At 39.4% G+C, this 27,852-nt stretch overlaps 1 protein-coding gene across 2 annotated transcripts; it reads left to right on the forward strand.

Moving 5' to 3' along the window:
• Positions 1 to 85: 85 nt before the first annotated feature.
• Positions 86 to 27,565, forward strand: STOM (stomatin). Of its 2 annotated transcripts, none has more exons than XM_063082078.1 (7): positions 86 to 185; positions 11,997 to 12,103; positions 12,974 to 13,046; positions 14,151 to 14,233; positions 18,139 to 18,342; positions 19,366 to 19,500; positions 25,524 to 27,565. In XM_063082078.1, the coding sequence occupies exons 1-7, from the start codon at positions 125 to 127 to the stop codon at positions 25,725 to 25,727; spliced, it is 867 nt and encodes a 288-aa protein (XP_062938148.1). In that variant the 5' UTR covers positions 86 to 124; the 3' UTR covers positions 25,728 to 27,565. The 2 variants fall into 2 exon arrangements, with proteins under 2 accessions (XP_062938148.1, XP_062938149.1); XM_063082079.1 differs by having other exon boundaries at positions 12,000 to 12,103.
• The last annotated feature ends 287 nt before the right edge of the window (positions 27,566 to 27,852 follow it).

Here is a 27,852-nt window from a genome sequence, read left to right on the forward strand (position 1 = left end):
GGGAGGGGCGGGGCCGCGGAAGGAGGCGGGGCCGTAGCCTGAGTCTCGCGGCCAGCGGCTCCTCCGGGCATTGTCCGTGGCTCGGTCACCGGCGACGGGAGAGGAAGGCTGCGGGTCGGGCAGCATGGCTGAGAAGCGACACGAAGGAGACACCCAAGCCCGGCGACTCCCCAACTCCTTCAATGGTGAGCACACCCGCCGCCCCTTAGGCCTCCCCCGAGGACTCAGCCCCAGCCTGCGGCGTAAGCTCCGCGCTCTGACAGCCCGGATCCGCTGCTTCGGGCTGTGCGAGCGCTTCTCAGAGCCGCCGTCTCCTCACTTGTAAACGGAACGAGCGGCGTTTCGAAGGCGGGGGTCACGATCCAGGGGTGGTAGGGGGCAAAGGGCACAGCTCGTGCCGGCCCACCGTGGACGCGCCAACGGCAGGGGGCGTTTCCAGTACTCAGAGCCCCGTGTCTGGGGTTTCCGTTATCCCGCGGTCGCCGGGAGCCAGGCCTATGCCAGCGCTTCCTTATCTCGTGTCATCCACGCGGACGAGGACACTCAGAAGTACTGGCAGCCAGCCAGCGGGGGATCCTGGACCCGATCGTCCTCCCCCCTGTCTTTCCCGCCCCATCGCCAGGGAGGCCGTCCAGTTCACCCAACCTTTGCCCACCCCTAGTGAGAGCCTCCCTCCTCCGGAACGGGAAAGAACTCCCGCCCCCCCAGCCCCAGCTTCAGGACCCTGACCCATTTCATAAGCAGCAGCGAGCCCCCAGCTCCCGACACCTAGGAGGCAGACTTGCAGAAGAAAGGGAGGAAGTCTCCCTTTGGCACTCTTCCCACCTCTCTTTCCAGCTCCACTTTCTGCACCCATTCTGCCCCCTCCACCTTACTCTCCTTGTCTTAGGGAATCCTCCTTGCAGGCTTCTGTCCTTCATAAAGAACTCAGTTCCCCTACCCTCACTCCCACCCTACCAGGGCCTTCCCATCTTGAAGGCAAGAATTGTGAGTGGTTCAGTCTTGTTCCCCTGGGAAGGAGCTAGAACCCCTGAGAGGGCTACCACGTTGAGCTTTTATTGGTTAACTCTTTGGGGGGGAGTGGTGGGAGCGAGAGGTCCAATAAAGAGAGTTGATAAACCTCTCAGGGGTATTGGTATCCTCTCCGGAACTGTTAGTGATCCAAAGGTATTATTTCTAACGATGGAATTTCAGACAGGATGATAGAGTGGAAGAAATTTATGGGGCTGGGTGGGCTTTTCCAGCACCCAGCAAAGAACACTGCATTGGAGTCATCTATTCTGATTATTCGTAAAGCCAGTTTTGTCCACCCATCTAATATAAATCTCATGTCCCTTGCCCAGGTATCCCTATCTATAGTTTCTTACCAGGAGCATCAAAAGAATTACAGAAATATTTACCCTGCACTTTTCTAAGCACCTGGGAGAGTTATCTTCCCAAATTGGGAGTATAACACCGAGGAGTTGATGAGAATAATAGCAAAAAACAAAACAAAACAAAAAAACCCCACAAAATTTGAACACTAAATAGGCCAGGCTCTGTTTCAAATATTTTATATACATTATTTTATTGAATCCTCACAACAGATAATGTGGTAGGTACTGTTCTTATTCCGACTTTAGACTCAAAGAAACTGATACTCAAAGAAGTTAAATTGCTCAAAGTCAAACAATATATAAGTAATGGAGCCATATTTTAAATCTCAATTTGACTGATTCTAAAACTTGAACAGGAAAATTATGCAGTACTGCCTCTTCGGTAGTTAGTTGTCTCTTCCTAGATAAGAAGGTGGGTAGATGCTTTCCTCTGTAACTTGACCTCTTGGTGGGAAACTGAAGTGAGAAGTCTGTTTGGAGTTCTTTGGGAATAAATATGATCTTTGAACTTAATGTTCATTTAGTTGTTTCTCATGATCACAGACCAGTTTTTATGTCTAAGTTCTTTTTGGTTCTAAACAAGTATTTTTCAGACAAATCTTTTAAGAATCTGCTGGAAACTAATGCATCCTCTCAGAAAATTATACATTCTGTACAAACAAAATTTTGCTTGGTCTATGTCACCTTTTCTTTCTAATTTTTTTTTTTTAATGTAAACTTTAGAGATTTGACACTGGCAGGAAAGCTATTACTAGAATTTATTACGTAGAATTTATTGAATGCTTGCCATATGCCAAACACAGCCTAAGTGCTTTACAGACATTATCTAATTGCCATTCTGTGAAAGTTCCACAAGGAAAAACATCGTTATTCACCATTTTACAATCAGGAGACTGAGGCTCAGAGTGGTAGAATCACACATAGCTCATAAGATTCAGAGCCATGTTTCAAACCTGGGCTAACTGATTTTCCAAACTATTTTCCCTATTCTAGAGCTATCTCCAAAATGCAAACCAAAATGTAGGACCTTCTCTAACGTCAGTACTTCGCTGAAGGTTAGAGGCAGTAAACAAAGAAAGCCCAAAGGAATCCAGCTTCAGTTAAAACTTCTTGGATAAGGCAGCTCTAGAGGGCTGCTTCTGAGGGAAGCAGTGGAATTATAAAAGCCTACACCCTCTTTTTATGTTTTTACTGAGAATTAGACCTAGGTAAGTAAATATGACCAAACCTAGGGCAAGACTAGTTTTTCTTAAATCCTGTGCAGTCACATAGTAATGAAATAATGCAGATGGATTGCAAAGAAATGTATCTTTATAATTAAGGGTCATGTCAACAGAATAAATCCCTTTGGGAGAATATCTGAAAATAAGCAGAATCATGGGACTGATTTGTTTATTTCAGTTGTTACAGCTGATCAGATTGGGGAGAACTTTGTAACTTCTTCAATTATTAATCTGAGTGAAAGCATCACTGGTCATAAATTAACTCAAACCAAAGACCAAGTCTACAAAAGCTAGCATTTATGCATTTATTTTTATTTTTTTATGATTAAGTAGGTTCTTGGTACCACTTGATGGTGTAAATTTTACACTATAAAAGACAGTCAGGGACTGGCTGGTTCACTCAGTTGTTTAGAGAGCAGTGATGTAACAGCAAGGTCAGGGGTTCAGATCCCCTCACCAGCCAGCTGTCCCCCCCTAAAAATGTCAGAGTCACTGTCACCTAGAGTCACTTAGTCGGCTTTGAAGAAAAAAGATTTAAAAGGTGTTGATAAATGATACAGATGGGATTCAAAATCAGTTTTTTAAGAAGGCATAGAAAAGAATTTTCCTGAAAACTATTGTAACCACAAAAAAGTGAATGCCTAGCATCCTATGCATACCTTTATCATAATGTTTATTACACATTATTATAATTATCAGTTTGACTTATCTGTTACCCCCTACCATGAGAACTTTTGAAAGCAGAGATTGTGTCCTTCCTTGCTGTGATAGCTCAGTATCATGTACATAGTAGGTGTACAGAAATGTTTGTTGAAAGAAGAAGGGAAGCAAGAGGGAGATAAAGATCCCCATGGAGTAAATCACATGGTTAAATGATTGGCTTTGGCCAGCCCCCCAAAAAATGTTTGGCTTCTGTTGGTGAAACAATTTTTCTTCTTACAGTTTATCTTATTAAGTTTGTCATAACCCAAACTGTTGACTTTAGGGTGTGACTATCATGTTCTTTATTTATTACATATTCTTATCACAGGTAGACTATTTGTCTGGGTTTGTATGATCAATAAAGGGATCATAATTGCCAAAATAATATATTGTACCTAATAAGGAATATCCTTTTATTTCTGAAAGCATGGAAAAAGAGAAATTAAAGATCACAGCAGGTAGAAAGAAGGAAGTGTGTCAATTCTCCAATAAGACACCCTTGTTCTTCCTTTTGTTTTTTTAATCTTTGTCTATTCTTCTGGAACTAACAAAGACATTTGAACCCCAGGCTTTTTACCTGACATTTCAATAAATCAGCCTTGAAGGTACAACCAATAAAGGGTCTATCCTAAGGTATCAGACAATGAAAATTATTCCAAACTTGTTGTCCAGTAGAATGAGCACTTATGGTTAGATAGTATCATGGAGTGGAATTTAGAATTAAAAGATCCGGGTTGTGGTCTCAGTACTATTATTTACTACCTGGGTCACCTTGGGCAAATATCTCAACCTCCCGAGAGTCAGTTCCTCATCTATATGTTGGGCATAATCTTATTGCCCTACCTAGCTCCCAGGGTTTTGAGTATCAAATGAGAAAATATGTGTGAATGTAATTTTGAAACTTTAAAATGTAAATTATTAAGGTATTATTTATTGGGGAAAACAAAGAATAAAAAATTAACAGTGACTAGGACCTTTAAGCTAAAATGCCATACTTAGGGTACTATTCAGAAAGCTTGGTTATTTTCCAGTGATTCAAATTTAGGGGGAAAAGTTTTGTGAAAGATGGTCCAAGAAAGTTTAGAACTCTGACTTAATTGCTGCAAATGTGGTCTGTTTCTCCTCCAGAGATAGAGTCCCCAAGCAGATTGTTAGTCTTGATATTTTCTCCAGGGTGTGCAGGTCCCAGAGGTGATTCACATAATGAAAAGTTTATTCCTATAAACTATCTCAATAGTCCTCTAAAATTGTGATAACAATGGCTGCAATTTATTGAACACTTCCTAAGTGTCAAGTACTTTACATATTTTCTCATTTAATCTTCATAACAACTGCGAAATAAGTACTGTTTTTCCCCTCTATTTTACAGATGAAAAAATTTAGTGGTAGAATTGGAATCTGACACCAGAACCTTAACCTCTTAGCCACTGCTTAGCTATTTGGCCTCAGTTGAAGAATTGGGAACCTCATGATCTAGTTTCCTTATTTATGCTTCCATTTCCCATTTTTAAATGAAAGTGATATTATCCTCCAAAGACTTACACTTTTAAGATGTCCAAGTAAAAGAGCTGAAACAAAACAAAGAGTATAGGAGGGTTTTGTTCTATTTTAACATATTTCAGGCCTACTCTAAATGTAATTAACTTATTACCCACTATGACATTGTTTTTCTCTCTGATGTTTCTGAACATAAGTGTTTTTATCTTTCCAGACATGGGCCATGTTCATATCCTTCTATCTTCCTGAATTCTCTAACCTCCCATGATTGGAAAAGGTCTGATTTTTTAAAAAAGAAAGAAAAACATTTGAGGAAAGCAGTATGACAGCTACTTTGCAACAGAGGATGATTCTGAACTGTATTCCTGGATTCTGTCTGCTGACTTATAGTTTCGGTTTGACTTATATAATAGGCAGTCTTTTCTTTCCCCCCAAGCGGCAGAATCATTCAACTCATTCAATAACTACTTATTTAGCAAATATTTTTTGAGTACCTGTTATGCACTATGTGCATTCTATATTAGCTCATTTACTTACCACACTAACCCTCTGAAGAGGCACTCTCATTACAGCCCATTTTTAGATGATAGACAGGCACAGAGGGGTAAGGTACTTTCCCAAGATCACACAGCTAGTAAGTGGCAGAGCCAACTCTGAACCCATTATGCTATTACTGTTTTAATAAGACCAAAATATCATGAAGAGGACAGATATTGAATAAGATAATTACAAGTGTGATAAATGTTGTTTAAAGAGGGTAAAGTGCTATAGCAGCTTAGGAGAGGCAGGGGTCCTCCTAAGGGGTCCAGGCCAGCCCATGGCTAACTCAGGAGAGTGTGGTGCTGATAACACCAAGTCCATGTGTTCGGATTCCATATAGGGATGGCCGGTGCTGACAACACCAAGTCAAGGGTTAAGATCCTCTTACCAGTCATCTTAAAAAAAAAAGACTAAGGGATCCAAATTTAAAATTGTTGATGTTCTCACCTATTTTTTTTCCTCCTGTTTTATGCTGTGAAACATTTGAATGAAAGAAAGCTATAGAAAATCCTCAAAATGCTTGGGAAATAAAGTATTTATGCTTATTTAATTTCCTTATTCTTTTTGAGCTAAGCATAGGATTCCCTTTATTTCAACTTTAATTGAAAATCTTTCTTAAAAGGATTAGTCTACTTCCTTTCCTTAATTTTTCATAATAAACACATTATAAGCTTTGTGATTCAAATCACATAATGCTTCATCAGTATCAATTCTTTTGGTCTAGTATTTATAACTATAGAGGAAAATTTACAGTCTTCAGTCATGGGTCCTAACTTGATACCCTCTAGCCTGTAGCCACTCTAGCCCAGAGAATAGTTTTGTCCCTAGAGGTTTAAGGATAAGGGCATTCAAAGAACTATAAAATATGCCTAATTAAAATCATCATTTGAAAGACGAGCGATAGTGTGTGTTTGTTTGCTTTGAAATCCTCTGCCTGGATCATTTTCAGGTTGTGATCTCCAATTAAATACCGTCATTTTTTCAACATATATTTATTGAAACCCTACCATGTGCTAAATTCTGCCCCTTTCTGACCTCTAGCTCTTTTAATCTTTCTCTCTTTGCAGTATACTATTATTTTTATGATTCTTTCCTCATTACTCCTTTTCTCCCTTTCATTTCTCTTATTTTCCTTCTCTTCTGATGTTTTCTTCACTTTGTCTCTTTTGCCTATAATTTGTCATTTGAAAAACTCAGTTATAGTAAAAATCTGATTAATTGGTGATGTATTTGCCTTCACGTATTTTACCTGCCCTTTTGCCTGTTTTTACCCTTATTTATCACGTCTTATAAAGATCTTATTTCAAAACAAGCAAAGAAAAGAGAAACTGGGAAGCTAGGAAACACACCTCTATTTGAATTCCTAGAAGGAAAATTAAATACATTACTTAATTTATGAAAGTCATGACATAGAACAGGAACATGGGTTGTAACAGGCCATGCACCAAATTTGGCCATGTTTTGTATGGCTCACAAGCTATGAATAGTTTTTACATTTTTAATGGTTTTAGAAAAACAAAAGATTTTATTACACATGAAAATTACGCGAAATTCAGACTTAAGTGTCTATAAATTAAGTTTTATGGGAACACAGTCATGCTGATTCACATATGTATTGTCCATGGCTGCTTGTGCACTACAACAGCACGGTTGGGTAGTTACGACAGACTTCATGGCCTACAAAGCATAAAATGTTTTACTCTCTGGCCCTTTACAGGAAAAGTTTGCCAAATCCTGACAGAATCTCTGATGAGGAATAATAGTGGCCAAAAAGAACATATATCCTGAATATATTTGATTTAAGAAGAAAATTCAAAAATCACCAAGACCTTTCATTTTGACCCCTTAAAAAGTGCTGTTAGAACTGATAGCATGTGTTTCTGAGACTAGACTCCCAGCCATCCTATCTTTCCCCACCCAGACAACAGTGTTCTTGGCAGGTAACAACGTTAAGTGTTCCACCTGCACTCTGAAATGGGAAGGCGAAAATTGTCCTTTAAATGTTGCAACTTAGGTATTTCAATAATTCTTTAGCCCATCCTTTTCTTTTTGTGTGCAATAATACATATGATTCTGAGTCAGATTTTGCCTAAGACATGGTTTTTTTTTTCTGACCGGTAAGGGGATCACAACCCCCGCACAGTGTGGTCAGCACCACGCTCAGCCAGTGAGCTCACAGGCCATCCCTATATAGGATCCGAACCCGTGGCCTCAGCGCTATCAGTGCCGTGCTCTCCCAAATGAGCCACGGGGCCGGTCCACGTAAGACATGTTTCGGGCCTCTCTCAGCAGAAAAAATCCAGTATCTCAACGATGAATGGAATTTATGACTAAACGTGATTTCCAGTAGTGCCAAATTCAATAGATCTTCAAGTAAATCAGCTGATACAGGATCAGGAACAATATACAGTGCTCTGGACATAGCCTGTGTTGTTATCTTGGAAAGAATGTTTTACAGCTTTTCCAGAAGCTGACCCAACAAAAATTATTGCACAACTTGTCTTTTTTTGTATACTGCTTTGGTTTTGTTTTGTTTCTTCCTGGAAGGTCTTTTACTTTATTACTTTGGGACTCCAAAAGGAATATTTTACACCTACTTTACGAATTGTTGTAAACATGAGAAACAGTGTATATAAGGACCTAGCTGTGACTAACATGTGATAGGCATTCAGTTACGGTAGTTATTACTGTTAGTAATAAAAGATAACTCTTTTGCCCAGAAGTGGTAGACGACTTAAGGGTTTATCTATAAGCCAGGTGGATTTTTTTTTTTTTTTTTTTTAGCCAGGTGGAGTTTAAGCCTCGCCTCCCTGAGGAATGTGGTTTTTGTACCTTTTTGAGCTGTAACCAGATGAGGAAGAATTTTGAGGGTTCAGAATTGATATAGTTTCATTTTAAAGGCATTAGAAAAATACAAAAGTGTCATTTTCCCAGTGTATACACTGATTCTTTCTAGCTGAGTATTTGATTTGTGAAAGAACAGGACCAGTTTTAAGAATATCCACTTAATTTCTTGTTCCTCTTGATTTGTCATCCCATGTTCTCATTTGGGGTTTTCAAAAACAATGTGACAATGGGAACTGAGCACAAAAAAATTGGGCTGAACCTTCTGGCTAGTTCTCATGCAGATGTCTTCATAAATGAGCTTCTTGAGGGTCTTTGAATGTCCAAGCTTATCCTGGTTGGGGAGGCATGCAGCAAAGGACAAATTAAGTCATTTAAGAGGCTTTTATGAGGAAGTGCTACCTATTTTCCTATTTTTCATCATGAAGATTTGAATGCTTGAGTAAAATAGAAAAATTATAGAAAACTATCATCTGTATTTACTGAGTGCTATCTCAGCTCTGTAAGACCAGTCTAATAATCATTTTTTACAGGTGAGGAAACTTAAGGTTTAAAGAGCAATACAACTACGAAGTATCTGAACTGAAATTCAAACCTAGACACTCCTCATTCACAGGAAATCTAACAAGGGATATAAATGCACAAGAAATTAAAGTATCAGGCAAAATATAAGTGCCATAAGAGAGGTAAAAAAGTTGCTATCAAGATTCAGAGGAAGGAAAAAACACATCTAGCTGGAAAGCTTGGTAAGAAGTAATTTATTTTAAACCCGTTCTATGCAGGATACTGTGCTCGACATTGGGAATATAAAAACAAATAAGAAACATCCCTGCTTTCAAGGAGTTTGTGGTCTAGTATTTTCAGGACACAGAGCTATGTACTTTGCCTGGAATAACGGAGACATGGGCCAATATTTTAGAAAGCATCAGATGCTGTCACATAGGTATTTGTGGTGATTCTGTTCCCTGTTTGGAATTTGTTTGACTCTGGAAACCTAGACCTGAGCCTGGCACAGAATCGTGAGACTGTCTTTTGCTATAAACAGGCACAGTTGGAGTTAAGAGGGCTTCCTCTGTAAGAATATTGGATTTCATTCCCCAAACCCCTACCCTCCTTTCCCAGTCTGGATGCTGTCTTGAGAAAACGCTCCAAACGTGAAAATATCTTTAATGAGGGTTTGTTTATTCAGAGGTAACAAGTCAAAGAGGAATTGATTTAGAACATGGGCTTTGTAGTAAAATTACCGATATTTGAATCCCAGGTCCTTCGTTGTGTGACCTTGGGAAAGTTATGTTGCTTCAGTTAACCTGATTTGTAAAATGGAGTTAAAAATACTTAGCCTCACAGGGCTGTTGTAAGAGTTAAATGAGATACATGTCAAAAATAATTAACACAGTGATTGGGGTATAGAAAACCATCTAGCAGCCACTGTTAATTACTATCAGTTATGATAATACTTATAGAGCTTTCTCCACACGCAGCACTTGGCCCTGCTTTGAATATTCTCTCAGTGAATATGTCTGTACCCCAAAAATTAGAATTTAGAAAGCTCCCAGATAAACTTAGATCACTTTTACTTAAGTGTGTATAAGAACATTTACCTCACACTGTGACACAGGATGAGAAAATTACAAAGTCAAATATAACCAGGATACTGTATTTCTGGTTTTTCATCCTGTTTAGAGCACTTGACCTGGGTGCCAACATGTGTCTCTCTTCCCATGCTCCCAGCCTGAACCCTCTGCTTATTTCTTGACCTCCTACTTATTCAAAGTCCCTGTCTCACTGACATTTTGCCCTTTCTTCTGAACCATAACACATGCCTGGCATATCTCTTCTTCCCTTGCCAAACTCCCTCCCATCATTAGAAAACAGCTCTTGAAAACAGAGCAGAAGCGTTCTGTGGTTGATAAAATCGGTATATCTCTGTGCCTTCTCAGTCCCTATGTCCTCCGCAAAAAGGAAAAACAAACTAAAAATGAGAGAGACACTGGATACAGAAAATAGGAAACACAACACAGAAGGTGACAGGAATTTCCAGAATGACAGTGAAAGAATGAAAGAATGGTAGCTGTGCAAACTAGGTGAGAGAAATCCAGGCAAGCCTCCAGGAGAGACTTCCTCCAGGTCAGCCTCCCTGACCCTTTTGAGAGGAGATTTAGACAACTGATGAAGTTTGAGGTTGGAATAATGACTACATTGAAAACTCAGCAAGGGGAAAAAACAAGACGTTAACTTCAGAAAAAACAAAAAGTTGTGCAGGAAAGGAAAACTAATGATACTTCACTACATGGCTTACCTTTGAATAGTATCTACATATTGATGATAATATAAAATTTGATATTGATCTGACTGAAATGATGTAATTATGTTGAAAGGATGGGTATATGTCTGTGGGGGGATGGGGGGAGGAGGAAAAGAATGACATCTTCTTCCATAGTGGACAGTCAGTGGATAATGTTCAAAACTGAAAAAGCAAGAAGTGACAAAACAAGCATACTATTTAGAAACGTGGTGGTAAATACCAAACTACTCAGCCAAAAGTCTGATTGCTTTTGAGGAGTTAGAAAATAGAAGAGGTTAAGCTGGGGACCACCCTTTTTGGGTACTGTTCTTATAGAACCGCTTGACTTTTTAAACTTTATGCAAGTGTAATTTTGATTTGAAAAATTAAAACAAAAACAGAAAAAGCACAAATGAATAGCTGCACAGGCTAAAAAATAAGGCAAAAGAACAACAGCTAGAGGGGAGAAAAAATCGGTTACAAATTTTATGTATTTATTTTTTTTAAATATGGTTTGTGTGCAAGGGAAAAGTTTGAAAGAATGTACCAAAATATTTATTATCTCTGGATGAGGAGTAATTTTTCCCTCCTTTTTTATACTCTTCTGAATTTTTTTGCAGTGGGTCATGTGTTACCTTTATAATCAGACAGAAAAGCCATTTCATATTATAGAAAAAGGAAACAATTAGAAATGTGGAAGGAAAACTGCATACAAAGATGTTCATTATAACATTGTTTATAAGAGTGAAAAATCAGAAACAACCTGTCCGATAATGAGGAAATGGATAATAAATGATGGTGCATAAACCCAGTGAAATATTTTATAGGTGTAATTTTTAAAGAGAGACTCTAAATGACTTTCTACTCGTATATCATATGGTTTTCACCTTTAGTGATGCTGTACCCTCAGCTAAAATGCCCTTTTTCTTCCCTCCACTTCTCTTTTCACTGGTATTTTTCTTATCATTGCATCCCTCAAGAAGCTCTCTGACAACAACAGCCATCACCTACCCACCCTACCCTACTCTTGCCTCCATCCCAACTGTGTGTTACCCTCTTCTGAGCAGATCTGTGTCTGTACTCACCACCTCATATTATAATCCTCTGTCTGTCTTCCCCACTAAACTGTAACCTTCCTGAAAGCTGGGATTAGGTCTTATTCATTTTTATCGTTTCAGTACAAAGCACAAGACGTAATAAACAGTAGGTGCTTAATAAATGTTTGCTGAATAAATAACAAGTAATATGGAAAAATATTTGTGTTATCATGTTAAGTAGATCAGGGAAAGTAGTCCCTATACTTCAGGGTTGTGTAAGCATTCTTCAAAATGTTCATGAAAAAATAGAATTAAAAGAAAATACAAATATTTTCATAACTTTTTGAAGTATCCTTATATGGAGATTGGATGGGAAAACTCATGTAAAGCATCTAGCATAATGCCAAGCACATAGGTCTTCAGTAAATAGTAATGATGAAGATGGTGGTAATCCTGCTAGCAATGATATGAGCTGTGTATTTTTTGTTTTCAGCAGATAGCTCCGTTACGGGCCTTGGACCTTGTGGATGGATTTTGGTGGCTGTCTCATTCTTATTCACAGTTATAACTTTCCCGTTTTCAATATGGATGTGCATAAAGGTAAAGGACATTTCATTCACATTCAGAAAGTGGTCAACTGCTACTACATAAACCCACTTTGTGTGCGTGTGTGTGTGCAAGAGACATAGCAAGACCATACTGGCCTGTAATTGTTTTTCCTTCATCTCTCTTCTGGAAAATTTATTCTACTCACCTATTATAATGGAATCTTAAAACTTCTTTTCAGCTATTGTCCAATCAATCCTTTTCTGTGGGTTAAAGTAAGAATCACCATCAAAAATTTTCTGGGGTCAGGGATGTGAGGTGGTCTTCTGAGAATAAGCTCTCCAAAGTTAGTTTGGTGAGTTTTGACTGCTGGCTCTGTGGTTTATTGCGTGATCTTTGCCATGTTTCCTCACCTGTACAATGAGAGAAAATAACAATACCTACCCCATAGGACTGTTGTGGGGATTAAATGAATTAGTTTGTTCAGATGTACTTATCACAATGCCTGGCACATAGTAAGTGCCCGCAAATGCCGGTTATTTTTTCTACAAAGTGATTAATACTCAGATACATGACAATAATTTACATATTCCTAAAAAGATAAAATATGCTTCAAGCATTTTGAGATAAATTTATTGTTATTAAAGGAATCAGAAGAAAAACTATAAGGATGTCAGCTTTTTTTTTCCAAATTAACAATGCATGAATAATTGAATAATAATGTTAACAGCTAAAAAATGGGGCTATGGATTTATTTCTGTATACTGTACTATTCTGTACTTTCCATATTTATACAATGAATATCTATTGCTTTTATAATCAGTAAAAAAAAAAAGTAAATAATTATGTTTCTAGAAGGTAAACATTGGACATGTAAATATTTGTACTCCTCATGTTAAATCATGATTTGTGTTTTTATTCTAGATCATAAAAGAGTATGAAAGAGCTATCATCTTTAGATTGGGTCGCATTTTACAAGGAGGAGCCAAAGGACCAGGTTGGTACTAGGATTCTGGATTGTTTAGAGACTGGAAATTCTTTTTATTGATGTGATTTTTCTTATGAGGACCTCTACTCTGTTGACTTATGAAAGAGTTTATGTAGCAGACAGAAGTTGTATAGCAATAGCAGTGGCCCTAGCCAGTCTTAACTATTTTCACCCTTTCCTTCCTACCCTTCCCTTCCCCTTCCCATTTGAGCTGATAAGATTATCTTACGCCAGGAATAGCCACAGCTATAGAAGTTTGAGCATGGGACTTCCTACAAAAGAAAGTCTTTCAGTCATTCATTTGGCAGACTTCAATCAGGCACCTACTATGTTCCAGGCTCTGGGAATTTAAGGGAGACTAAAACACAGTTCCTGTTCTCAAGGAACCTATTATCTAATGGTGGGATACCAACAAGGGAACAGATAGCTAAAATCCCATGTGATAAATATTATGAAGTAGTAACTACAGAGAGCTGTGAGAAGAGGGGAACCCAGAGAAGAGTGACTGACATGAACTCTTAGTAGGATGAGACAAGTCTTTCTGGAGGTGACATCTTGGCTGAGTCTTGAGGCATGATAAGGGGTTAGCCGGTGGGAGGTGTTCCCACCAGAAAAGTACCAGGTACAAAGCAATGTAGAGGAGAGAGTATTGTGGATTCAGAGAGCTGCAGGTGGCTCAGGCCAGCGATAGCGCAGGATGTGAAGGGAGGGCAAGTGGCTGAAGAGGTGAGCTGAAGTGGGCCACGCAGGACCGTGTATGGGGCAGGGTTTGTATTGCAGGGAACATTGCTCTATTTATAGCTTAGGAAGTCGAAAAACTACAAGAAATAGAAAGTTGGCTTGGGAAGCAATTGCGTTGGTCCAAGTGAAAAAAAAAAAAGAGTGATAGTCACAGTGGAGTAAGGAAATGAACTCCACAGGTCTCAGTGGGGATAGATAGATGTGGGAGGTAAGCAAGAAGAGTCAAGGATAACTTGCCTGGCTTCTGGCTCATTCACTAAGATGAATTGGTGACTTTCAGTTGATTAGGTCGATTCTATTAGAATTGAATGGAGAAGTGTACTGATTGGGGGCTGGTTTCTCTCTACAATCTTCCGCATGTCTTTGTTGCAGGTTTGTTTTTTATTCTACCATGCACTGACAGCTTCATCAAAGTGGACATGAGAACAATTTCATTTGATATTCCTCCTCAGGAGGTAAGGTTTTCTTTGGTATGAATAACTGAGGATTGTGTGTGAAAGCGCTTTACGATGAGAGGCAGCATAGTTAGAGCGTAGGCTTTGGATCCTGACAGCCTTCACCATTTCCAACTCGGTGACCTTGAGCAAGCTTTTTGTTGTTGTTGTTCTTTTTAAATTATAGCACTTTGTTTATTCTTAAATATTTTAGGGAAAAACATTAGATACTGCTTTAATGCAAATCACCAGTTCGAATAACTTGTTACAGATCATAATTATTTGTAACAGACATAGATTCATACTTCAAATTCACAATCTTGTTAGTATTCGTGCATTTAAAAATATAAGTGGTTTTACAGAGAAAAGCTTATTTTATGTCGAGTGTTACAATTTAATCCAGATTGCTTTTGTTCATTTGTTTTTAACTCCATTTTTTTCCCAATTTTATTTATATTTCTTTCTGTGGGGTACAGTGTGTTGTTTCAATACATGCATATACCGCACAATGATTCACTTAGGGTAGACAGCATCGAGCAGCTTCTTTAACTTCTCTATTCCTCAGTTTCCTCATCTGTAAAATAGATGTTGTAAGAGTAGGACATACTATATAGGGTTGTTGTGAGGAGTAAATATATATATTATATATAAAGTGCTTAGAACAGTGCCTGACAATAGTAAGTGCAATGTTAAGTGCTTGCTATTATTATTATTATTACAGAACATAGTGTAACGTTAATGTGAGTATAACGTTAACATCATCATTGTGGTCATCAGCACCATTTTTACTACCATAGTTCTCCTCTATGGGTTTCTAACCGAAAATCCTATTTAGTACAATATTTTCTTCTTAGGGTTCTTGATTTAATTCTAGATAAACTGGTTAGGAGCCAAAGAGTTAGAAGCTGCTCATTTGGCATTTTAATAAAACTTTCTGAAACAACTTCACAAATACTCTCACAGTTCAAGTTCACAGTAGAATCCCTAGAAAGTATATAGTTACAGTGAGACAAAGGAATTCCTCCAGACTATAGTGGCAGAGCCAGGATTAAAATCCAGCTCTTCAGATTCCCTGTCCAGTGCTTTTTCCACATCCATTCTACATTAGCTCAATCGTAGCCCCTGAAGAAATGATGGTCAACCTGGTACCCGGGTCTTAGGAGGCATAATAATCATTGCAGACAGAAAACCTGAAAACATGACAAAGGGGGGAGTGACAGAAGAATGCTGTCAGTGTTTCCTGGCCAAAGGCCAGGAACTCAGCATGATGGGACCTGGCCATGTTGCCTCTCTTATCAAAAATACAGAAACAAGCTTAGGAATTTCCTTGCTGGTACTGATCCAAGTAGGTAGTGTGGTCAGACTTTATGATACACATCAACGTCAGGATGCCAGAAATCATTTTTACCCACATTCCACTCACAGCAAGACCCAAAACATCACTCTATTCTCTGCATGTTTTCCCATCTTTCAGGGAAGACTGACTCTCAGAAGGAGGCCCTTTCAGGGTAGCTGGGAATTCTGGCCTTTTCCTCAATAAACGTTGCTGGCAGGTTTGCTGTAAGCTTCTGCCTTCCAGCTGCTCTATCTCCTCCTGCAAGCTGCTGAATGCAGCATGGATTGGAACTTGGCAAGCAATCCTTTTTCCGATCCCCTGCGAACTTAATGTGAAGGAAGATAAACACTCTGCCTACAATAAACAGTAGACAGAGAAGCTGTAGCTTTAGAAAGCAGCTGTGGAAAAGTCAAAGTGGCAAGAATGTGTTCAGGAATAACATACATTTTCCCATCACATCATGGGAAATTATTAATTTTCACACAAGATAGTAATTCTTTTCATGTTCAAACCCCCACTTCTCTTCCAAGTTAGGAGAATTTTTAGATTACTAAGAAAAGAAGGATTACTGCTTTGATGCCTGGCAGGGCTAAACAGCTATGTAACAACATTATTGTTAGTACTTTCCATCTACACAGCTCCTTACACTTTCAAAAGGGCTTCCTTTACAAACATCTTCTTAATTGATCTTCCCAGAAATTTAGGTAGAATTGGGCAGTGTTATTAGCTCCACCTCACCAATGAGGAATCTCTGGGTGAAATGGTTTAAAAGCCTTGCTCAAGGCCACCAAGGGAGGTTAAAGCCTCCTGACTCTCACTCCTGAGCCCTTCACAGAACACTGTTCCCAGAACCACATTTCAATTCAATTCATCTCTCGCTTTTTGACTACCTGCCAGTGCTAGAGATGCAAAGAAAAACTGCACTTAAACTACCTGCCAGTGCTAGAGATGCAAAGAAAAATCCACTTAAGAAATTCGTAGTTGAATAAAGAGAGATGTAAACAAATAATGTCACTGCAGTGACACACAATGGATGTGTGAGGGGAGAGTGCTGCTCTCTGCCACATGAGTCAGGAAAGTTTCACAGACAACAGGACACTCGAGTCATGGTGGAAATGTGCCAGTCTAATGTTGTGAGGGAGAGACAGGAGAGGGCATCCAAACAGAAGCAGAATGTGTGTAAAGGCCTGAGGACATGGAACACGGTGCATGCAGGGACCCGCGTGCATGCGGCCTGATGTAGAGTGTGTGCCCGAGGAAGTGGGAAGAAGTGAGGCCAGAGAGGTATTGCAGGGCCAGATGTCAAAGGACTTTGTCTTAGAGGTGGTAGGAAGCCACTGAAACATCCTAAACCAGAGATTACTGTAATCAGGACGGAGGTTTTGAAAGATCACTGTTGTGTAAGTATAGAGGATGAAGTGGAAACAAAGTGAAATAGCTTCTTTCTTATTGTCTAAATTATCTTATGGGGGTACTTCAAAAAGTCTGTGGAAAGATTCATATTATCTTTTAATTCCATTTTTCTGCAAGCTTTTTGAAGTACCCTCCTATCACAGTTAACAAAGTCAATGTTTTAATCAATAAAGTTAACACCATTATCTAAGACAAAAGAAAAGAAAAACAAAGATAGCTCTTATCATGTGTCAGCCCTATTCTGAGCATTTAAATGTATTAACTCGTTAATTTTAGCAACAGTCTTGTGAAATAGGTAGTGTTATTAATCTCTACTTTACAAATAAGACAACTGAGTCCCAGAGACGAAATAATTTGCATTACTGTCTTCCTGGAGCCTCTCACTCAGATAACTTTTTAGTTCAAAATAAAATTATGTCATGTTAAGCATTTTTATGTAGCATGCTATAAATATATTTTTACCCTGATGTCTCCCTGTAAAAACATTCCCCATGTACTTTTTGTTCCAGTAATACTTTGCTACTTGTGGCTTATCAATCCCAGGCTCTCTCATGCCTCTGTGCCTTTTGACCCACTACTCTCTCTGACTTGAATATTCTTGCACTCCACCCCCAACCCTTGGAAAACTTTTATTCCTTTCTTTAAGATTTAGTTCACCCATAGCTGCCCATCCGTCAAAGCCCTTTAAGTTTTTTAAAGCCTCCCTTGATTCCCCAACCTCCTTGAAAGTACGAACTAAGTTTCTTCATACCTTATCCCTGGTACCTAGCACAGTGCCTGCCACTGAGTGATGTCTCAATGTTTGTTGAAAGATTGAATGAATTAATGGACTTAATGAATAAATGAATGTACCATCTAATTTTTTTTAATTAACACAAAATAGTACATGTTCATGGTTATAAATCAATTCATTTTATTAAAATTTTAAAGATATAATTGACTTTCTGATGCCTTACTAAAGAAAATCAGCTAGTGTTATAAGATATTCTATAGAATAACATTTTGTACACTTACGTTAAAGATATAGTTTAGGGCTGGTCACTTAGCTCAGTTGATTAGAGCGCTGTAATAACACCTAGGTGAAGGGTTCGGATCTCCTTACTGGCCAGCCGCCAAAAAAAAAAAAAAAAAGATTTAGTTGGTTAACAGATGTAAAATTGCTTCCTTCATCTTGTAGATCCTCACTAAGGATTCAGTGACAATTAGTGTGGACGGTGTGGTCTATTACCGTGTTCAGAATGCAACCTTGGCTGTGGCAAATATCACCAATGCTGACTCAGCAACCCGTCTTCTGGCACAAACTACTCTGAGGAATGTTCTGGGCACCAAGAACCTTTCTCAGATCCTCTCTGACAGAGAAGAAATTGCACACAACATGCAGGTGAGGAACGCAGAAATTGAGAAGACTCAATGGTTGTTTGAGAACCTTTTATTACTCAAGTTGGGGGATCTCTGGCCTTTTTTATCTTTGTACCGAGATATTCCAAGCTTGATGGAAGGGGATGTTTTCACACTAACAGCTCGTAGGTCACTAACACGCAGATGTGTGCATTGTTTTTTATTCCCTCCAGTATGTATTTTTTCCCCAGAATCAGTATTAACCTTTTTGCCTAGTTTCATGGTTCAGAGTCTGTTCTGCAAGATAATGCAGATATTGTTAAAGCTTTATTCTGTATGTGAGTCCCATTAATTCCCTCGTAACTGTTGTACGCTCCAGTGTTGCTAGAGTGGTAGATGTTGAGTTAAGCCTGGCTCGTTCAAAAGAAATAAAGTGCTATAAATCTGAATGCTTATTATTTGTATAGACTTCATTGTGAGTAAAATCTATGATCTTATGTGATACCCATACAACCTTATGAATTAAATAGGGTGGTTTCACTTCTGCCATTCTAAAGGCAGGTAGTGGAAGACAAAGAAGTAACATGGCTTATGCAGAGTCACATTAGTTCAGGGGTTGGCAAACTGTAGCCCACAGGCCAGCCACCTATTTTTGTAAGTAAAGTTTCTTTGGAGTACAGCCACACCCATTCCTTTATATATTATCCATGGACTGCTTTTTTGGTTGTTTTTTTTTTCACTCATCACGATCACAACAACAAGGACCATGGCTGCTTTTGACCTACAACTGCAGGATTAAATAGTTGCTACAGAGACTGCAAATAAACAATTACTGTATGGCCCTTTAGAAAAAGTTTGCCAACCCCTACGTTAGCTTATTAGTAGCAGAATCAGGATCAGCCTCCCAGTGACCCAGTCCCTAGTTCAGCTTCCCTCCACCGCAGGATAACTCTCTCTTTGCAGCTCTCCCCCAGCACCTTACCTGCTCCAAACCCCAAGAACTCAGCCACTGCAGGCTCCAGGGCTGGAGCTGACCATTTTTATCTGCCTTCTCTCTTCCTAACAGTGTACTCTGGATGATGCCACCGATGACTGGGGAATAAAGGTGGAGCGTGTGGAGATTAAGGACGTGAAACTACCTGTGCAGCTCCAGAGGGCTATGGCTGCAGAAGCAGAAGCATCCCGGGAGGCCCGGGCCAAGGTAGTTGGTTTTTCAGTTTGTTTTTCTTACTTTTTCTTACTGAATTTTCTTTTTTAATTATAAAAAAGTAAAACATGCTTACAATTGAAATAATCCTGAATTGTTTACTAACAGGGAAAGCCCTCCCCATCACTTCACATCCTATTTCCCCCAGAGGCCACCACTCTTGACAGTTTAGTGTATTTGGATTTTATTTGACTAGGTTGTTGGATTATTGGCTTGGTTATTTTACAGAAGTAGGGTCATACTGAACATACTGCTTTGCACCTTGCTTTCTTCACTTACAATCTCATGGGCATATCCGTTCATAGAAGGTTACGTCACTTTTTTATGACTGCATGTCCCACACTTTATTCTCCCAGTCCAGTAGGAAGGGCACATTAACAGTTCTTCTGATTTCAGAGCAAATAGGCAACCTCATCAGTTTGTTACCATCCATTCTTTACTTATCTTTGTCTTCTCTTTCATTGTCTTTTTTCCCTCAGTACCTTTTTCCTTCTCACTGTCTCTCTTCCTCTTCCTCTCTTTTTTTTTTTTTTTTTTTATTTATCTTTCTTTGACATCTACTCTTTTCCCTCTTTCTTTCATAATCATACCTACCTATGTCTTGACTCTGCACGGCTTATCTGGGAGCTGCTGAGGAAATGTTTGTTAAGCTAACCTAGCAAAGAGGATCTTTTGAGATCATAAAGTATAAGAATATGGGGATATCTCCTCAAACCCAAGGGTCGGAAGTGGAGTCAAGCCTCACCAGAACGCAGTCAAGTCTGAAGGGAGCTAGTCATTCCCTTTCCTAAGCCACATCTCACTATAGATAGCTCGTGGTGGAGAACATCTGACTTCCAAGTTTGTGTGTCTTCCCAGGTGAACACTAAAGGAGACAGGCCAGCCCTAATTCCACATTCACAGAAGAGATTCTCTTTGGTCCAACTTTGGTCAAAGGGCAAAGTCAGATACTAATACAGTCCTACAGCCCCATGCCTGTGAATGGGTAGAGGAAGAGGAGCAATATTCATAGGAGGGGTTACTGTGGGCTTGACCCATCTCCCAGAACACAAAGGGCAAACCAATTTGTTGTTGTCAGAAAATAGTAGCAGCTGGTGATAATTGGCTAACCGCAGAACTCTGTTCTTCTCTTAGGATGCCCTTTAAGTCACGAATTGGTCACTATAATTTCTTAGCCTGCACCAAATAGGCTCATTTGACATATTGCCTCTAGAATTTTCTATTAACCAGAATTTGTAGGTTAATTTCCTAATATAGTAATTGATATTTGCCATGATATCACAGAACCTGATGATATCACAGAACCCTCATGCACCTTCTTTCCTTTTTTTGGTGGCTGGACAGTATAGGAATTAAATCCTGGACCCTGGTGTTATCAACACCATGCTCCAACCAACTGAGCTAACCAGCCAGCCAAGTACCATCTTTCAAAACTATCAAATTTAGAAGACTAAATTATATTTATAATAATGTAATTAAATATGCCCTAGTGTGGTCTGCTTATTTTGAAAATTAGGAATTGCTTTTACCTAGCTTCTGTTATTAACCAAAAGCCCCATTTTCATACCATATCAAATAATGGAATTTACCATACATAGACTACGTAGAATATCAGAGCCCAAAGGATCCTCAGAGATTATCTTCCAAAGGTGACAAATACCTGTGCCAGATGCTGTCACTCCACCGTCCTATCCCCATGCCAGTAATTAACCACAGCACTGTTTTCCACTGAGCTTAGACATGGCCTCAGAACCCTGCTGCAGCACTCAAGGTACCAATCCTCACCTGCCCTAAAAATGAAACTTGTTTGCCATCCCACTATCCAAGTGAAAAACTGAAGCCCACAAAAGTTAAGTGATTTCCTCAAGGTCACACAATCGATTAGTGGCAGTGGAAATTAGAGTCCCCCTCTGTTCCTCACTGCCACCTCTGGGACTTCCCAGGATGGGCCAAGCCTCTTCCACAGCATTCTGACCAGTTTGGAAAGAGTTTCTGTGTTCCCTTTATAACAGTAAGAAAAGATGAAGGAAACTGCGTAGAATTCTGAATTACCATGCTCCCACTTGAGTGGGGCTGTGGGCTTAGTTCTGGAAGCAGTCTCATGAACCTGGGCAGTGACCATCTGTCTGTAAGGTTGGGTGTCCATATAGAATCACGATGGTTCTATCCCTTCTATAAAATACAGTGACCCTGCAACCAACCCTAGGCTTATATTCAAGTTCTCATGGAAAATAGAGGGGTCACAGTTTCTTCAACAAATAAATTGGAGAGGAAAAGAGAGAGACGGTGAGAGAGCCTATAGATTAACAGACCTTAGGGAAAAATTCCTTAAGTTAATTAGCCATCAGGAAAATGCTAATTAAAATTACAAGGAGATGTTACATTAGACATCCACCAGAATGGCTAGAAAGAAAAGAACCAAGGGTGGGTAAGAGAGGAACTGGATCTTATACTCTGCTGGTGGGAGTGTAAATTGGTACAACCACTTTGGAAAACTGTCTGGCAATATCTACCAAAAATGAACATTTGTATACCATAAGAGCCAGTCGTGTCACTCCTAAGTATGTATCACAGAAACATGCTCATATGTTTACCAAAAGGCACATACTAGAATGCTCACAGCCGCACTTCATAATTGCCGCAAACCGGAAACACCCAAATGTCCACTCCTAGTTGAATGGGTAAAGTGTGGTTAATTCACATGAAGGAATACTATGTAGCAAAGAGAATGAACATGTACGTACAACTAGGATTTGAGTGAAAGAAGCCAGTCACAAAAGAAGGCAACTTCTCCCATGCATTTTAGTGTATGTTAGCCAAACCTTTTTTTAAAGTTTTTAGACCAACTCTTAATGGCTCGAAACATAATATCTTTTGTGTTTGTGTTCTCCCTTATTTCCTTTCTATAACTCTCAGGAAAATGCCTGGCAGGTGCTTTCAGGCTCATATTTCTGGGCCCAGCGATCTATTAATTGAGAGGATGGAGTATAAAAATACAGAGGATCGCCTTTCTCTTTCTTTCCTCTGACCAGGACATATGGTCTACAAAAGGGGACAGGCAGTACCAATCTCACATACATGAAAATGCCAGATTTCAAAATGATGGTCTGTAAATATAAAGTGTTGATTGACATGGGGTTACCGCACATTTCGCAAAAGCCCCACATACCCAAAAGTAGCTTGCCTTGCTCTCTAAGATCTTATCAACAGAGTGTACTTGGCCTATATTTAGGCAAAGCCAATGGTGTCGTGTTCATGTCTTTGGCAGCTTGTGCAGAGCAGCTTTTCTGTGAACAAAATGTGTGCCCAGCCTGGTGGGTCTGGCTTCCCAGCTAAGAGATTGTGTATTGACTGGTGCTGGAAATGAGATATCTTTGCAGTTGGTCCATGTCCATACAGAAAAGTTCCTAACTGGACATCTGAGATGACATGGAAAAAAATCAAAGCCTGATCTTCTCATGCAGGGGTTTACTTAGACCTTTCTCCAGTGCTTGCCTTGGAATACAGTTCCATGCTTCTCTTTGAGCATATCTGGCACTTGCCTCTTCACACAGACTAGGAGGGACATGACGGTTTGCCTTGGTAAGTTAAGGCTTTTACCCTGCAAACTGGGTCCTTTCTCTCAGTAAGTACCGTGTCCTGTATCCCCTGTCTCTGTCAATTTCACTAGTCACACAACCAAAACTTAGAAACCTGGTGCTGAGCCCCTGTTCCCTCCTCCTCCCCATACCTAGTCAGTCTACAGATTCTGTTGATTCTCCCTCCTGCATAGCTCCCCAGTCATTTGTCCTCCATCCCCACCACCAGGAAACGGCACCAACCTCTTGGCAGCAGTTCCACTAACAGCTCTCTTCTCATTTTTCCTCAGACATCCGGCAGGGTGTTTTCTCAAACTAGATCTAATGAGGTTTCTTACCTCCTTAAAATGATTCCACAGCTTCCCATTGCTTTTAAAACGAAGACCAAATACCCTGGCCTTCACTGCCCTTGAGACCCTGGCCCTGTTCATCCCCTACTTTGCCCGTCTTCTTCACACAGTATTCAGCCACTTACAGTTTTACATCAGCTTGTTTATACTTCAGTTACCATATCATGTGTTCTGCCTAAAATGTTCTTCCTCTTTGTGCAAACAGCAAACCTTTCGTCCGTTAATGTTCAACTTTTACGACCTCACCCTATGCGGCTATTGCTTCCTGTCGGTGGTAGCCCTGTGCCTTGTGCATTTATCACACTAGAGTGAAGTGATCTGTCTCCATGTCTGTCTCTCCTGCTTGACCAGGATCGGAAGGAGACTGGGGATTCCACTTTCTACCCCACACTCCTACACGGGGCTTATTAACACCTGGACGGCCTCCAAAGTTTGCTGTATAAGTGAATGAAAGTTCACTGGGGTCAGACCATTGCTTCCAATTCTGATATTCAGAGGGAGTATTATGAACCATTAATATTTAGAGAACTATGTGAGGACAACCTGGTCATACTGCACTTTCAATCTTGAGGATTATGGTATCTTTATATCTTTTTTTGTCCTAGGATTATGAATTAAAAGTAACTGCCTTGATTTAGCTTCTGAATCTTTTGTGTATTAAAGGGTAATGGATCCAAAAGTCAGATCTTTGTCACTTGCCACTTCTATTTAATAGCCTCTGTTTATTCATTCAACACTCAGTGTACCTTCTCTGTCTTCTTTACAATGGTCCTAGGAAGTAAGTGTTACACCATTTTAAGAAAAAGAAACTGAGGTTCATGATGTTAAATAACCTCTCTGAAGACATTCAGCTAATAAGCATTAGATTTGGGATCTGACCTCAAGTCTGTTTAACTCCAGTATCCCTTCTCTCTCCACCACTCCAGTGATCTTCAAAATTTTTTGCCCATGTAACCCATTAAAGAATTTATGTAAACTATATATCCCATTACACATTTTAAATTGGCATATAAAAATTTTTATCTTGAATTTACATATTTGCCAAGCATATCATTCCTGGCATGTTGCAAATATTGACATTTTAAAATAAAACTGTTAACATCATTCCTTTAAATGTATCCAGTGAAATTTAAATAACATAATGATTTAATCATCCATTTAAAAATATGTGAATAAGCTCTTTTTTAACAGGAAGTTTTCATTGTTTCTTTTTCTTCTTGAACTCAAATTTTCATTTCACCTTCATCTCCCCCACAGATTCTTTTCCTAATATATTTTTTCATGAATTATTTTATTACCCTACTGTAACACATTTAGTCTGTAAATTTGAATTAATTTTTTAAATTTCTTGTGACTACAAACAAGACTCTACAAACATTTCAGAATTTCTCCTAAATAAGAAATAAACTTTTACTAGATATGCTTCTCTTAATGAATGAGTAATTAAATCATATGTGTGTGGATGGCTATTACTTATTGCTAAAATGAGACAGAATTCAGCATTAATTTTTGTCCTGTTTTTCATTTTTATAGATATAAGGACTAAGAAACCTTGTTTACATAAATAAGTAGATGGAAATGGAAGTTTTGTTTAAAGTAATGCTATGCAATTCTTAGCACTCCCTTTGAATTTATGTGCTAAAAAAATCATATAGCAGTCTTCCAGGAAAAAATATTTTTAGTGATACATCGGCTTTGTGTTCCTAAGGTTCTCTTTCCTTCCTTTGAAATCACAGAATTGGAAATCCACCTGACTTGCAAAAGGATTTGTATCCAGTCATTAAAGTCATTCATTTTCTCAACCCCACACAGTATTTTGAATTGTCTCTTTGTTTGGGACCCCAGAAAATGGGAGAAAGGCAATAGTAAAAGAGAATGTCTTGACCCAGGCACATACTCAGGCAAATCAGTTTTAAGAAAAAGAACACATAGAAACTGGGTATCTAGAAATTGATTTCCTTAAAACTATTCTGGCATACTGCCTGGAAAGTTTTGTGTACCAGGTAAGGTGGACATACCCCAGGTTGAAGATTGCTGCATGAAATCATGTGATTTTCTCCAGTTTGACCTCTCCTTTTCCCTGTCCTAGGTCATTGCAGCTGAGGGAGAAATGAATGCATCCAGGGCTCTGAAAGAAGCCTCCATTGTCATCACAGAATCCCCTGCGGCCCTTCAGCTCCGGTACCTTCAGACACTGACCACCATTGCTGCAGAGAAAAACTCGACAATTGTCTTCCCTCTGCCCATAGATATGTTGCAAGGCATCATGGGGGCAAAACACAGAGCCACATAGGCCAGTACAGAGATGAGCTCTACATTCCAAGGATCAAGTGGAGACCAAATTAGCCTTTAACTCATAAGGAGAAAGTAGGGTGCGGCACCTTGGGAATATCCCTTCCTTTCCTTTTCCATATTGTTGAGTGTGGTGTTCGTAGAATGTATAGTCATCATAAGAACAGGCATAAGAGCTGTTAGTTTGTAAATAGTGAGACAGAAAGAGAAAGATTGGTGGTTAATATAAGATAATCTCTTACTCTTTAAAATACTTAAAAGTTTGTAGTTTTAGATCATTACATAGTAGGTTAAATCCTTCTTCTTTTGACTTCCACTGAGTCATTCTTAACCCTCTATCAGCAGCCAGGCCAGAGGCAAGAACACAGCCTAGAACTGCCACCTAACACCCCTGGCTGGATAAATGCTTTGCAGGAAGTGATGACCTTATGCCACAGCCAGCTTCTCTGGACCATATGTGCCTTTTCTCCAGGGAGTCTTCATTGAGAAAATTTCCCTAATATCCATTTACTTTCTAAACCCAAACCATGTTTCAGAATAATCCTTACTCAAGAGTAGACATTTTCTTGCCTGTATCTGTCAGAACTAGAGGAAATGTCATCGATGAAAAAGATTATCCTATCCCTTCAAAGACTTTTAAATTCACTATTATAGTGGTCCTTTTAAAATAATATGTGCATTTTTTTTTAACTTCTTTGGGATTCCTTTATGAGTAAGTGATTGCTGTGTGGTCTGTCAAACCAGCTAAATACTTGTCACAAAAGTGCTTTTTTTCTCACTTTTGCCTATTTTCATATATGGGGTTTTAAAAAGTTTTGATTTTTTTAATAAAATTTTCTCTAAGTTCTACAAATAATTGTTATGTACCCATTTGAATAGTTTAAGGACTAAAATACTTTTTAAAAAAATATCTTCAGAAAACCATTATATTTTACTCTCTGCATCCGATTAACTATTGTACACTGTGAAATATCTCAGTTACCAGTCCCATGCATTAAGTAGTATAAGGAATTCACAATGTACTGGGCACATAATGAGCTTGGGCAGACACTGTCAAACATAGGGTATCCATACAGATGTAGACCTTTTTTTTATTTGCCTAGTCATTCTTTTTCTATCATATATGTTGGTGCTGAAAGAAGAGAAGTGGTCGGTCCCTCTGGACCAGAGTTTCTTAATCTGTGATATTAGGAAGCACCTTCCATTTTGCAAACGCCTGTGAATCTGAGCAACCTGGCATTCTTCCTTTTGAGCTGGAAAACTGGCTGGTGACATTTGTAACACTTCCTCTTTGAGGCTTTGGTTTCACCTAAAGAAGTCTAAGAATAACAGCTTCTTCTCCCAGCACCACCGTTCATATCTATCCTTATTTGAATCACGCTGTCAGCTCCAGCCTATGGTTACCCTTTCCTTACTCCCCATTTCCAAGTTTATTTTAGAAAACCTTGAACTACCATGTATCCTGAGTTTATTATAGGCATGTGGAGCATTTCAACTTGGAAATCAGGTTGTGTTTACATTTTGAATTTTAAAATGATGGTTTTATCTGTTTTGTGAGGTGGTTCACCCTTGACCACCGAGGACCAGGAAACCCCACATCCTGGCTGAAAATCTCTTCTCAGCGTACCAGTGCTTTTGGTTCCTGAGTTCCCCTATGTCCTGATACCAAGTAACTTTCACTTTTCTGCCTTCTGAGTTAATAGCCTAATAGGTTGAAATTAAGTTGCTTGGGAGGGAGGAAGCACAGAAGGAGCTCTAGGATGAAAGTGTTAGTCCAAGAGTTTTTTCCAAGCGGCATCCCTTTCCAACAATGTACATAATAAAGTATATACACTTTAATTTTCTTTGGGTGAGAGTCTGTTTCTGCCTGCATTTAGTGTATGTGGATTTCACTTTTCAGAAGTGGCACATCAGATCCTCCAGTCCTGGGCTGGCTGCTCTAGCTTCTTTGTGTGCTCTCTGTGGGCCAGAGGAAGGGGAGAGGCTGCAGTAGGCCATCTGCCATCCAGTGCACCAGCCCATGCATTTTCCCTCAGCGTTTGAGATCCATACACCCCCCAAAGCCTTGGCTGGCTTCATTCTTTGGCCTTCCTCCGAATGGGACAGGAACCCCGATCTTACTGCCA

This window comes from Cynocephalus volans, chromosome 17 (genome assembly GCF_027409185.1).
Source record: "Cynocephalus volans isolate mCynVol1 chromosome 17, mCynVol1.pri, whole genome shotgun sequence".
Taxonomy (NCBI): domain Eukaryota; kingdom Metazoa; phylum Chordata; class Mammalia; order Dermoptera; family Cynocephalidae; genus Cynocephalus; species Cynocephalus volans.

Excerpts from the sequence above, each read along its gene's own strand:
- STOM (XM_063082078.1), top strand. The coding sequence starts at position 125 with ATGGCTGAGAAGCGACACGAAGGAGACACCCAAGCCCGGCGACTCCCC. Across the intron at positions 12,104-12,973 it reads CAATATGGATGTGCATAAAG|ATCATAAAAGAGTATGAAAG; the intron begins GTAAAGGACATT and ends TTTTTATTCTAG. Across the intron at positions 19,501-25,523 it reads CCCGGGAGGCCCGGGCCAAG|GTCATTGCAGCTGAGGGAGA; the intron begins GTAGTTGGTTTT and ends TCCCTGTCCTAG.